Source organism: Pteronotus mesoamericanus, unplaced genomic scaffold (assembly GCF_021234165.1).
Source record: "Pteronotus mesoamericanus isolate MK-2021 breed Mesoamerican mustached bat unplaced genomic scaffold, CSHL_Meso_final contig_20, whole genome shotgun sequence".
Lineage (NCBI taxonomy): Eukaryota > Metazoa > Chordata > Mammalia > Chiroptera > Mormoopidae > Pteronotus > Pteronotus mesoamericanus.
Window position 1 is genome coordinate 91,757,779 of NW_026555085.1, and position 13,032 is coordinate 91,770,810.

Sequence of the window (13,032 nt, forward strand, 5' to 3'; positions counted from 1 at the left end):
TTGATCTTGTTGACTATTTTCTTACATCTCCAAAAGAAAAATCCAGTCTGGTGCATTAGCATGCAATGGGTATATTTCTGAAGATATTATAGAAAGAGGGGAGAGAGGGCTTATTCCACACCCCGCTATGAAAAATACTTTAATACGTCCCCATTAGACATGTACACTCTGCTGAAGTTATCCCACGGCCTCTCTGCCTATCAGGAACCCATTGTCTGAGCACTGCTCAGCCTGGGTCCAGGCTCCTCTCCTCTTTCTGGAGCAAGAATATCCTTTTTCTTTACTCATGAAGATGAGCTTTGACTCTCTGGTGTGAGGGGCCAGTCCCACACGGGCCCTAAAGATGCAGCCAACATTCACTCGGTGTGATTGTCTTCATATCACAAAACCTGGAAAGTACTTATTTTGGTGTCTGGAACACAGTAGGTTCTCAGTAAATGTTAAGTGCTGTATTATGATGAGAAGTGGGGAACACAGCGTTTGTAGACAGATACTAAGTTCAATGGTTGCTCTGATTTCTTGCAGTTCTCAGATGAGCGTGTGTCCTACTATCTGTTTGTGGATAGTCTCAAACCTATTGAACTGCTGGTTTGCTTTTCTGCGTTGGTGCGCTGGGGAGAATCTGGAGGTGAGAGGGCTCTGAGGAAATGATAGACCTACAGCCTGGCTCATTTTCATTCCGTCCAGGGAAAATACACTAATGAGATTTTTAGGCTCTGCATGAAGGTAGCTCATTTCCTCTTCAGGCTCCAGGGGAGTCACACGCACCCCATCTCCTGTGATCCTCTTACTCCTCAGACAGCAAGGACTGTGCTCACTCTTACCACCCACGGCTCTCCCCACAGTCATCTGTTCACCTCTTTGGCACGCCCAGTCACCCCGTTTGTCTTTCTGCCCATACATGCCATCATTCTCGAGTCTTTCAAAACCTATTGAAGAACATGAACTCTTTCTTCTTTAATTTGACGATACTGAAGACCCCATTTTTCTCCACCCCACGTTGGTCCTCTGCTTTCATGATTATACTTTGTAACTCCTAGTGCCAATAGCTATATCATCTCAATCCTCTCAGTTTCAAGCTCTCTGACCACCACCCCCGGACTCCCCAGTTCACTCTCTCTGGAACTCTCACTTCTACGATTCTCTGACACTGCTGGGACCACCACCCACCGAACCTACCATTTTTCTCTTTCCGTCACTCTCCTTCTGTCTTCATTTCTCTCATTCCCAGCATACGTTTCCATGGCCCACTGTTATAATTGTATTCTCACAGGTACCGCAATACAATTGTTCTCACCCTCTCCTCTTTCCTGGCAAAATCACAATATCGGTTGAATGAACTCTACGATGGAACTTTGCACCAAATTTATGGCTGCATCAGAGCAGCTGAATGTGACTGGAGAAAAAATTCAGCCAGCCCCTCTTTAAATCAAGGACCACAGACCTCAAACAAAAACAAAAACAACAAAAACCTAGGCACTGATGACCTTTCTCCACTTCCCTCACTCGCCCACTCTCACTCTTCCAGATGACTCCCGCAGACCTTCAGACCTCTCTCTTCAGATGTCCAATACCCACTTCCACCCTAACTCATTTTCAACTGATGACCTTGCTGCAATCGTCACTGCAGAGATGGGAAAAAGTCAGAAATGGCTGGCTTCATCTTCCCATGGTGGACTCTCCCCAGCTCTAGTCAGCCTTCCCTCTTGTTCTCATGGATGTGCTGTCCCTGTTTCTCTCTAAGACCAGCCTCCTTGCACTCGCATATACAAATGCATGAAATATTTTTTAATTATGTGGCCCATTTTCTTAAAACATTATCTCTAACTCAAATTTATAGTCTCTGGCACTATAGAGGTTCAATAAATATTTTTTGAGTTGTCAATATTGAATGTCTTGTCAACTTTGAGAGCAAACACTATGAATTTCAACAAAAATACAGCCAATGTTTTGAATGATGTCTATGGCGAAGTAAATACTTGTTTAATACACTTGTTTAATACACTTTCAAGCCTCAGTGGTAGAGGCTTAATATTTCTACCTAACTGATAGCTCCTGAGCCACACCATATCCTACAGCATTTAAATTCTATGCACATAGAGTTATTTTGGGTCAGAGTGGTTTGTTTTAGGACCTTTTATGCTCAGCTTGGGTGTCACTTGGAAACAGGCTAAAAGCATACGTCCCAGAGGTCTAATGTACAGCATAGTGACTATAATTAAAGATACTGCATTATATATTTGAAAGTTGCTGAGAGAAATCTTAAAAGTCCTCAAGAAAAAAATATACATGTGGTGATGAATACTAACTGAACTTACTGTGATAATCGCTTCACAATATATCATATATCAAATCATTTTGTTAGTCACCTTAAACTAATGCAATGTTATATGTCAATTTTATCTCAATTTTTTTTTTAATTTAGAAAACATTTTGCCCTCAGCTAAGGATGAAGAATAGTCAATATTATTTATTTATTTTAAGAGAAAATACTCTATTAAAATTAATTTTATTTTAATTATTTGCACTTTCTACACAGAGTTGCTTGTTTGTTGATTAGGTTCCACTTACAGGTGAGATCATATGGCATTTGTCTTTTACTGCCTGGCTTATTATTTCATTTAGCATACCACAGTCAAAGCTAAAAATTAAAAATAAAACTGAAGTAAATAATGGAATATGTTAACCTTGCTTTGCCACCATCTTAGGAAATCTTGTATTTCCTCAGATGTGGTGTTTTTTTTTAATTGCATCTAGAGATATATTGTAATTACAGCCAGAGATAATAAAAGTGATGGTGTATTACCATGAAATGTCCTTGTCTGTCCTCCTTTTCTGAACTCTCATGATTATACTTTGATTTGGGAAATCCCATCCATGATTTCTTCACCTGAGGGGTTGATTTTGCGGAGGGAATAGGACAAGGAGGAAGATCTGGGTTCCACTTGAATATTATTTTCAATAATTATTTACCCAGAGTAATTTTTAATGTTTTATGAATATTTTATACCATCTCTATTTACTGATATTATTATTATTATTAATGTTGTAACATAAAGACCAGCTATATTCTAATAATAAAATTTTAATATTTTTCACTTTTCCTAGCCTTAACAAAAAACAGCCCCCCCATAGAGCCTGGACTACTTACAGTTGAAACGTTTTCTTGGAAGTCTCTGAAGCCACGTGATCTTGTTCTGAAGATTCGCACCTATGCTACCAAGGGGACTATGGTTCACCTGCCTGTTGGGTATGGAGTGACTTCATCTTTCTCACACTGAGAAGCTTTTAATGCCTTGTATGATGTTAATTACCAAATGATTAAACAATATGGAAACTTGGAAATTGTCCCCTAAAGTGATTTGATAAAGAATAGGTTTATCATTATGGTTCATGAGAACGATAATAAATAAATTGAAAAAAAATGTGGTACACTAAATCCCTTTTTGGAAGATTCATACTTGTCAGAGTCTGGTAATTTCTTCAATAATAAAACATAAGGCTTAAACTTTTTCAATCAACATTACCTAAAATTCATTTATTGAAAATTCCTTTTAGTATCCTTATAAATCTCATTATATTCCTTAGCAATAACCATAATTTTATTTATTTTTTAATTTTTGTTCAAGTATAATTGTCTCCATTTTCTCCCCACAATTATCCCTGTTCCATCCATCCACAACTCCCACCCCTGATCCTACCTCTGGTTTTATCCATGGGTCCTTTATACATGTTCCTTGATGACCCTTCCCCTTTTACCCATTATCCCCCTCCCTCCTCCCTTCTGGTTACTGTCAGTTTGTTCTTTATTTCAATGTCTCTGGTTATATTTTGCTTGCTTGTTTGCTTTGTTGATTAGGTTCCACATATAGGTGAGATCATATGGTATTTGTCTTTTACCACCTGGCTTATTTCATTTAGCATAATGCTCTCCAGTTTCATCCATGCTGTTGTGAAGGGTAGGCGTTCCTTCTTTCCTTTTGCTGCATAGTATTCCATTGTGTAAATGTACCACAGTTTTTTGATCTACTCATTTACCGATGGGCACTTAGGTTGCTCTGGCATAAGAACAGGCATATAGATCAATGGAACAGAAGAGAGAGCCCAGAAATAAACACAACTCTCTATGGTCAATTAATAGTCAACAAAGGGGGCAGGAGCATAAAATGGAGTAAAAATGGCCTCTCCAACAAATGGTGTTGGGAGATCTGGACAGATACATGCAAAAAAATGAAACTCGACCATCAACTTAACACCATACACAAAAATGAACTCAAGATGGATAAAATACTTAAATATAAGTTGTGACACAGCAAAAGTCATAGAGGAGAACATAGCCAGGAAAATCTCACATATTCCATGTAGTAATATTTTTGCCAATATGTCCCCTAGAGCAAGGGACATAAAAGAAAGAATAAACAAATGGGACTATGTCAAAATAAAAAGCTTCTGCACAGCTAAAAAAAAAATCAGCAAAATGAAAAGGGAACCAACCATATGGGAAAATATATTTGCCAATCATACCTCAGACAAAAGTTTGCTCTCTAAAATATATAAAGAACTCATATGACTCCACTCCAGGAACACAAACAACCAAATTAAAAAATGGACAAAGGGCCTGAACAGATGTTTCTCCAAGGAGGACATACAGAAGGCCCAGAGATAAAATTTTATTTAAAACGAATTGTGAAACAGAGCATTTTCCCCTGCCTATCTGTAGTTTTATCAGTGGTTTGTTTTTTACTTGTAGTTTTATTTTTTATTAAGATAAAGTTGGCTAATTGCATCACATTTTCTATTTTAAAGAAATATGTATAATCAAAAAGGTTTCCTTGATTTTGAAAAATAAAATTTAATATGTTATTTCAGATGAAATAATTTTTTTTTTGGATTTCCCAAGATCAGTCAAGCTAATTCTGTGAGATCAGTGACAAACTATGGCTCTCATACAAAGAAAAGCATAAGCAACAAAATCTAATGCTAAAATAATCCATGGCAAGCATCTAATATTTCTAAAAGTAATAAACTTTGAAACTACAGTATTTCTCACATCTGCCCTACAAACTCTGGCATAGGGAGAGTCTCTCAGAAATCATTACTCTTTCTAAGTTCTCATTCATTGAGAAAACTGAGGGCAGAGAACTAAGGAAGAATCTTCTTACATTCATGTTTTCCTCCACTTGGCTTAGCCTGTCAACATGTATGTATATTTTGAACACACTCCAACTGCTCCATAACTGAGAGAAAATGAATGCCCCTGCCCTCAATGACATTGCGGGCTGGTAGGAGAGACAGAAACAACATACATGAAATTACGTATTTGTGAGAAAATGGCTATGAAGTCTGCAAAGTCCTTTACCACAATGAATTATTGTTGTTAGGGAAGAATCCAGAAGAGTCTTTCACAATGGGACTGCGGTATATGGGAGATATCTCCTATATGTGCAAATCTATCATTTAGTGTAACAATTTTTGCCTGACAGTGAGATATAGATTCCATAGTATCTGATGGTTCTTGACAGTGAAAATTGAAAGTTCTTTATTCCATCTGTGTTAAAGGGTTCCACACGTACTAATGTTTGAGCTGGAGCACTAATTGTGATTAAGGAACACACAGTGGCAAGAACTCCGACAAAGACACCCTTGTTTTCATCCATTTTCCATTCTCTTTAGGAGACACCTGCTGCTACTCACTGCATACTCCCCAGTGGCGCACTCCTTGCACGTGTGCAGCATGGTGAATTTCGTCGTCGGGGATGAAGATACCGTGCTGCCCAACTTCGAGCCGGTAAATATTTTAGCAACTGTGACTGTTGTGTGTGCGTGCCTTGTTTTCAAATAATTTGAACTAAATCATATCCTTATTTTGTATTCAACTTATCCACTTTTTTATTGCCTTTTAAAACTCTTAAGCACATTCTGCAAGAAATTCCCAAATACGATGCGTACAATAAATGCTCTAAACCCTGTAGGGTACAAATAAAATAATTTTAGTTTTTCTCCAAAAATTACCTTCCCCTCTGCTCTGTTGAATCCTCTTTCACACCTGTTAACATGTCACATATATTCCACAGCGTCAGTAGTCTTTTGGGAGGTATAAAAGATCAGTACAGTCCTTTTTAATACAGTTTAAAATTTTGATATTATACCTCTTCCTTGGCCTAAAGAATTTGAAGTATGTGTCTCTGGGATTTGGGAGGAGAGGATCCATGGAAGGTTCTTGTACTTCTTCTTCTCTTCTGTCTCCTCTTGGCCTCTCCTTAGTTTCTGAAAGAAGAGAAGAGGTAAACGGGGCCACAGCATCCCCTCTACATATGTAGGTGTGAACATGGGGGGGGCGGAGATTTGCATAGGGCCTTCCTGCTGTGTAAGTCAGCTTTATCCCTCCCTGCTGCTGACCCATCTCCACACACCACATTTTCATATTGACGAGATAGGATTTTCTCAGCCAGACGGAAAACCGCTTGGTCAGGGTAGCAGGAAGATGCCTTAAGACCAACTCCCTCATGCTGTATTGTCATGGCCCTTACAAGCTCGGGCTGTGCATCCCTGCCTTTCTGGCCCGTGGTTGTGCAGGTCTCCGTGTGGCTGCCTCCAGTCTTTGCCGCAGCATCTCTCACACCCCGCTCCCTCCTGCTTGGTGGACCAGAGGAAGGTCAGCAGGCCCACCTTATAAGTAGATGTCCCTCATTCCCTTAATTACATTTACACTGCCAAATTTTAAATTCTTGTTTTGTCTTTTCTTTCTCTAAAAAACAAAAACAAAAACAAAACCTGCTTTAGGTAACATGGATCATCTGCTTTCTTTTTTTCATTCAGTGATTTAACTTCCTAGGTGCTTCATTATTTTGGTCTGTGAACTCTTACTTTCCTGGAGTTATCAACCCCTCCATCTTTTAAAAATTATTGGGGCTCAAGGCCAGGGCAGGGTATTCTTTGGTTCTAATGAAGTAGCAAAAGGGGCAGGCTGGTCCAAAGCAGAGGGCCTCAAGCTCTTCAGCGCCATACTTGATCACTCCCAGTGATGCAAGCTGACCAGGCAACGTTTATAATCATGGTTTCACCTCACAGAGAAACACCCAAGTTTCAGGGAGTGTGGCGGGCGGTAATAGAGATGTGAATGCATTCTGTGGCAGGCCGGTGGCATTGGTTTTCATCAGCTTCCCTCCCCAGTGGGAAATCTGTGCTGTCTACACACACCTGCTTGGGCTACTACTTGAAATTTCTGCAGGAAACCATGGAACAATGATCATACCATGGCACCTACTAGGAAAAGAGCAAAAATAGATGTTACAAAGTTTTCCTCCAACTTCATGCTCCAGGTTGCCTCCAAGCACCCTCTGCTCTGGGCAACTCCTCCACTCCCCACCACACACCATTCAAGATAAGAAGCAAACTCCTCAGAGGTTAATCCTTTCTCATTTCAAACTACAGACTTACTGCAATCTTCCCCCATCCCAGTTTTATGAGGTATATTGACAAATAAAATTATAAGATAGTTAAAGTGTACCTCTTGGTAATTTAATATACATTTATATTGTAAAGGATAGCCCTACTTAGTTAATGAACACATTCATCAACTCACATATTTACCTTTTAATTTTGGGGGCAAGAACCTGTAAGTTCTACTCTCTTAGAAAATTCCAATTATACAATACAGTTTTATCAACTCTAGTCACTGTTTTACATTGGTCCTCAGACCTTACTCATCTTACAGCTGGAAGTTTGTACTCTTTACCAATCTCTCTCTATTGCCTTCTCTCAGCCCCTCGAAACCACTATTGTTCTGTTTCTATGAGTTTGACTTTTTTTAGATTCTACATATAAGCAACGCCATGAATCAGTATTTGTCTTTCTCTGTCTGACTTATTCCACTTAGCACAATATCCTCAAGGTCTATACATACTGTTACAATTGTAGGGTCTTCTTTTCTTGTGTGTGTGTGTGTGTGTGTGTGTGACCCCTTCTTTATCCATTCATGCACTAATGGACACTTGGCATCCATATCTGCGCTGTTGTGAATAATACTGCACTGAACATGGGAGTGCAGCTATCTCTTCGATATCCTGTTTTTATTTCCTTTGAATATATACCCAGAAGTGGGGTCATTATATCATGCAGCAGTTCTATTTTTAACTTTTTTGCGGAACCTCCATACTGTTTTCCATATTGCTATCTTTTTCTTGCTTTTATTGTTTCCTCCTGGTCGATAGCAGAGCCAGAGCCCCATACTAGTTCACCCTCTTGTCCTTACGATCGTCATTGCTATTTTTCTGAACACCTCTTTGCTCATCTGTTCTCAAACCCCATATAATTTTGTCAGAATAGCCCTTAGACATTCTTCAATATTAATTGACATTAATATCAAGTATAAATCTTGATATTAATACTGTGGAGAAATTTCCCTTGGTGCCTAGCATCAGGTGATAGGTCATCTTCCTCTTATGTGTTCACTATAGCAGGTATCATGTTCCTTGTTTTACATTTCTCAGACCACAATACTTAGCAAACTGCCTTGATGAAATAAGTTCTCCATGAATAACTACTGAATCACGCATGTAATAGAAGTTTAATATATTAACAGATATTACATTTTTGTAAACCTAATTACATTTAATTAAATGCTAGTGAGGCTGACTGAGATGCTTTGTCTTCACAGGAGAGCTACCGATTCACGGAGCAGGCGCTAATAATTTTGAAGGCTGTTGGAAATGTGATTGTTAATTTCAAAGATAAGCATAAACTTTCCGCAGCTCTGAAGGACCTGCAGACAGCTCTCTACCCTGTGCCCTTGCACAACAAGGAGCTCACCATGCAGCACTTCAGGGTAAGCACGCTCACTCTATGATGTTCTTAGGAGGGTACTTTCTTATATAAAATGACCCCCCAAAATCAGAGCCTGAGAAGTAATTTGGCTGGAGACAATTTGAAGGAAAGTGACTTTGGGAAAAAGAAATGATGGAGTAGGCAGAATGAGATGAGAAAGACAAACATCTGTGTTAAAGGATGTGATGTTTGCAGCTCTGGGCTGCTGGGGCCGAATTGTCCAGGGGACTCTTTTATCAAACTGCAGGGCCTCCCTCAGAAGGGTCCCACTTAAGGATGGGAGATTCGTGACACCCCCGCCAACCCTTCCCCACGGCAGCCGTTTGCTTTCTGGGGCATTAACTTCCCCACGGTGAAACCTTCTGCTGGGGTGGAGTAGGATTCTGGCTTCACTCGAAGCCTTGAGGGAGTGGGACAGAGAGACTTCGTGGCACCCTCTAGGTCTGGGTTTTTCAACCCACATGCTATAGAAATTCTGGGCCTGATGATTTCTGTTGTGAGGCTGACCCGTTCACTGTAGAATATGCAGCAACACGGCCGGCCTACACCCGCGAGATGCCAGCCGCATTCCATTTGGACAGCTACAAAATGACTGCAAACACTGTGAAACGTCCCCTTGGGAGCAGCACTGCCAGAAGTAGCAAATAAAAACACATGACACCTGGGTAATTTTTTTTTTTTTTACTAAAGACTTTATTTTTAGAGCAATTTTAGGTTCACAGAAAAATGGAGAGGAAGACCTAGAAATTTCCTACATATCCTCCCCGTCCCCAACACAGGTAGAACCTCCCCCATTACCAACATTTCCCACCACCAGGGGGCATTTGTTACAATTGTTCAACCTACATTCACACACCGCTCTCTCTCGGAGTCTGTAGCTTACATTAAGAATTATTCTCGGTGTTGTACACCCTATAGATTTAGACAAAGGTGAATGACATGTACCCATCATTACGAGGGCCTACAGAAGATTTTCACTGCCCTGCAAATGCTCTGTGCTTCACTTATTCACTCACCCCTGCTCCGGGCCGCCAATGAGCTTTTTCTCTGTCTCCATAGTTTGCCTTTCCCATAATGTCATATAGCTGGAACCATACAGTATGTAGCCTTTACAAATTGACCTTTTTTACCTAGTCATATACCCTTAAGATGCCCCATGTCTTTTCATGGCTTGACAGCTCATTTTTTTTAGCACTGAATAATATTGCACTGTCTGGGTGGCCCACACTATGTCCATTCACCTGCTGGAGGACATCTTGGTTTCTTTCAAGTTTTGGCAATTATGAATAAAGTGGCTATGAACATCCATGTATTATGTGTATGCGCATACGTTTTTAACTACTTTGAATGAGTGCTGGATCATATAGTAAGAGCATGTTCAGTTTTATAAGAAGCCACCAAACTTTCAAAGTGGCTGCACCCTTTTTCAGTCCCATCAGCAATGAAAGAAAGCTTCTCTTGCTCCATATCCTCAGCAGTGGTAGGTGTTGTATGTGTCCCAGATATTGGCTGTTCTAATAGGTGTGTAGTGCTATCTCATTGTTGTTCTAATTTACATTTCCCTAACGACATAGGATGTGGAGCACCTTTTCATAGGTGTATTTACCATCTGCATTTCTTGGGTGAGGTGTATGTGGAGCTCTTTGACCCAGTTTTAAATCAGGTTTTGTTTGTTTGTTTTTTAATTGTTGAGTTATAAGAGTTCTTTGTATAATTTGGATGATAGTTTTTTATCATATGTATCTTTTGAAAATATTTTCTCTCATTCTCTGTCTTCCTATTCTCTTGACATTTTCTTTTACAAAGCAGGAGTTTTTAATTTTATGAAGTCTAGCTAATCATTTTTTTCATGAATCATACCTTTAGTGTTATATCTACAAAATCATTACCATACCCAAACTCACTGTTTTCTCCTAGGTTATCTTTTAGTTTTATAGCTTTCCATTTTATGTTTCAGTCTATAATGAATTCTGGGTGAATTTTTGAGAGGCATGTAAAGTCTGTGTCTCAAGTCGTTTCACCAAGTTAAATTTTAGTTTTATATGAACAAAGAGCATGTGCAATATATAGCTCCTACTTATATTAAAATTATTTATACAAAAAGTTTATTTTACTTATTCCAATTTAACTGGATATTGGTATTATTGGGAAAAGGTAATTCAAAACAAAATCTCCAAACTCGGAATAATCCAGATGGAACCATCAAGCACTGTTCCCTTTTTTAATTACAATGTCTTATATTTTACCTTAGAGGGGATATCTTAGCATATCCAGCCCTCTGGACCCTAATATTCCCATTGATGTGGTAAATCCATGCATTTCAATAGGGTGTATTTCTCACTCTCTAGCATACATGTGTCTTGATCAGGGAATCAGAGAACTGGACACTTTCTGCCCACAGAAAGGGTTCACTGAGTCATCAACATTCCATTTAGACCAGAGTGAGGCACGATGGAATATCAAGATGATCAAGGACTGTACCCACTCAATTGTAACAGAGTAAAAAGATTAACATACGCAAGTATTGATTTTTTGAATTGTTATCTTAGATGTCAAAATGTTTAGAACATTATTTTACCACGTCACAAAAAAAACATCCGGAAGCTGGACGTGGATGTGTTGATCTGTAATCAGTATACAGAGACTTTTAAAAATTATTTTATTTATTTTTATTGCTGTTCAAGCTCAGTTGTCTCCACTTTGCCCCCACCACTCTCTCCCAGACCCAACCCACTCTCCATCCAACCCCCTTTTGGCTTTGTCCATGGGCCCTTTATAAATGTTCCCTTCTTTCTCTCGTTACTCTCCTCCCCCCTCCCCTCTGGCTACTGTCAGTTTGTTCTTTATTTCAATGTCTCTGGTTGTATTTTGCTTGCTTGTTTTGTTTTGTTGATTAGGTTCCACTTATAGGTGAGACCATATGGTATTTGTCCTTCACCACCTGGCTTATTTCATTTAGCATAATGCTCTCCAGTTCCATCCATGCTGTCACGAATGGCAGGAGTTCCTTCTTTCTTTCTGCTGCATAGTATTCATTGTATAAATGTACCATAGTTTTGTGATCCCCTCACTTACTGATGGGCACTTAGGTTGCTTCCAGCCCTTGGCCATTGGAAATCGTGCTGCTATGGACATTGGTGAGCAGAGATTGGTTCTTTGGAATTGGTGTTTTGGGGTTCTTATGGTATATTCCCAGTAGTGGCATAGCTGGGTGAAAAGGCAGTTCCATTTTTAGTTTTTTAAGGAAATTCCATACTGTTTTCCACAGCGGCTGTACCAGTCTGCATTCCCACCAACAGTGTATCATCAACAAACAACAAGTGCAGTGAAGCTGTGGAGAAAATGGAACCCTAATACAGGGACATTTTTTGACACACGAGGATAGGAATAACTCAGTGAGGAACTTTAGAGAGAACAGAAGGCTCTTAAAACATTTCTTCTTCTTCTTTATTTAATTTATACACATGCTTTCTCTACTCCTAAGTTCATATCATGGAGAATATGGCTCCTAAGTTTTACATTCTTTTCCCATATGAAGCTGGCTTAGAATGTCTTGGTTCTGATTTTGTATTTTTGGCCAAAGTGACAATGGTTTGCTTAGCTTGGGTTAACTGCTTGCTCTCAGCCTTATCTACTATTGCTAGCTGATGGGGCAAGTAAAAATGCAGATTATAAGGTTAGGTACCTGTTTTTATTTATTTATTTATTCATAAATATAAACAAAAGTTTATTTAGAAAGTCACAGAGGTTGAAAAGAGCCATGGAGCAAGTGAGCCAGCTGGGCTGGGGTAGGGGGCTCAGGAAACAAGTTACAGAGGAAACAAAAGGAACCTCGGAGTTTAAGAGAGAGAAAGGCAGAGAGAATGTGCCTGGGGAAAGGAGCAGGGTAAGGAACAGGCGTTCCAGAGAGAGAAAGCATGCCTTTCGGTGTCTGTTTTTATACATGTGAGGGGGGTGAAGAGTTGTCAGAAAATATGAACTAAGCAGGAACTGTAGTAGTCATTTGCCTTTGAAAGGCACTGTATTTTGCCAATTCTAAGATGTACATTTCTTTTCACACTTTAACATCAGAATAAAATCAGAGTGTATCTTATCATTGGTGGTTCCTTATAATTGTTCCTCATAATTGTCAGCTGACCTTCACAATTCTCTGTGCATGTGTGCATGGACTTGTTTATAAAGGTTTATGTTGTCATTGCTTTTAAA

General features: G+C 39.4%; 1 protein-coding gene across 1 annotated transcript in view; it reads left to right on the top strand.

The window, feature by feature from the left end:
• ADGB (androglobin) overlaps positions 1-13,032 on the top strand; it is a 129,576-nt gene that overhangs the window by 71,180 nt on the left and 45,364 nt on the right. The window contains exons 17-20 of the mRNA XM_054570081.1: positions 526-628; positions 3,109-3,250; positions 5,674-5,788; positions 8,660-8,827. Of these exons, the coding sequence (XP_054426056.1) occupies positions 526-628; positions 3,109-3,250; positions 5,674-5,788; positions 8,660-8,827 (528 nt within the window). The remainder of the gene's footprint in view (positions 1-525; positions 629-3,108; positions 3,251-5,673; positions 5,789-8,659; positions 8,828-13,032) is intronic.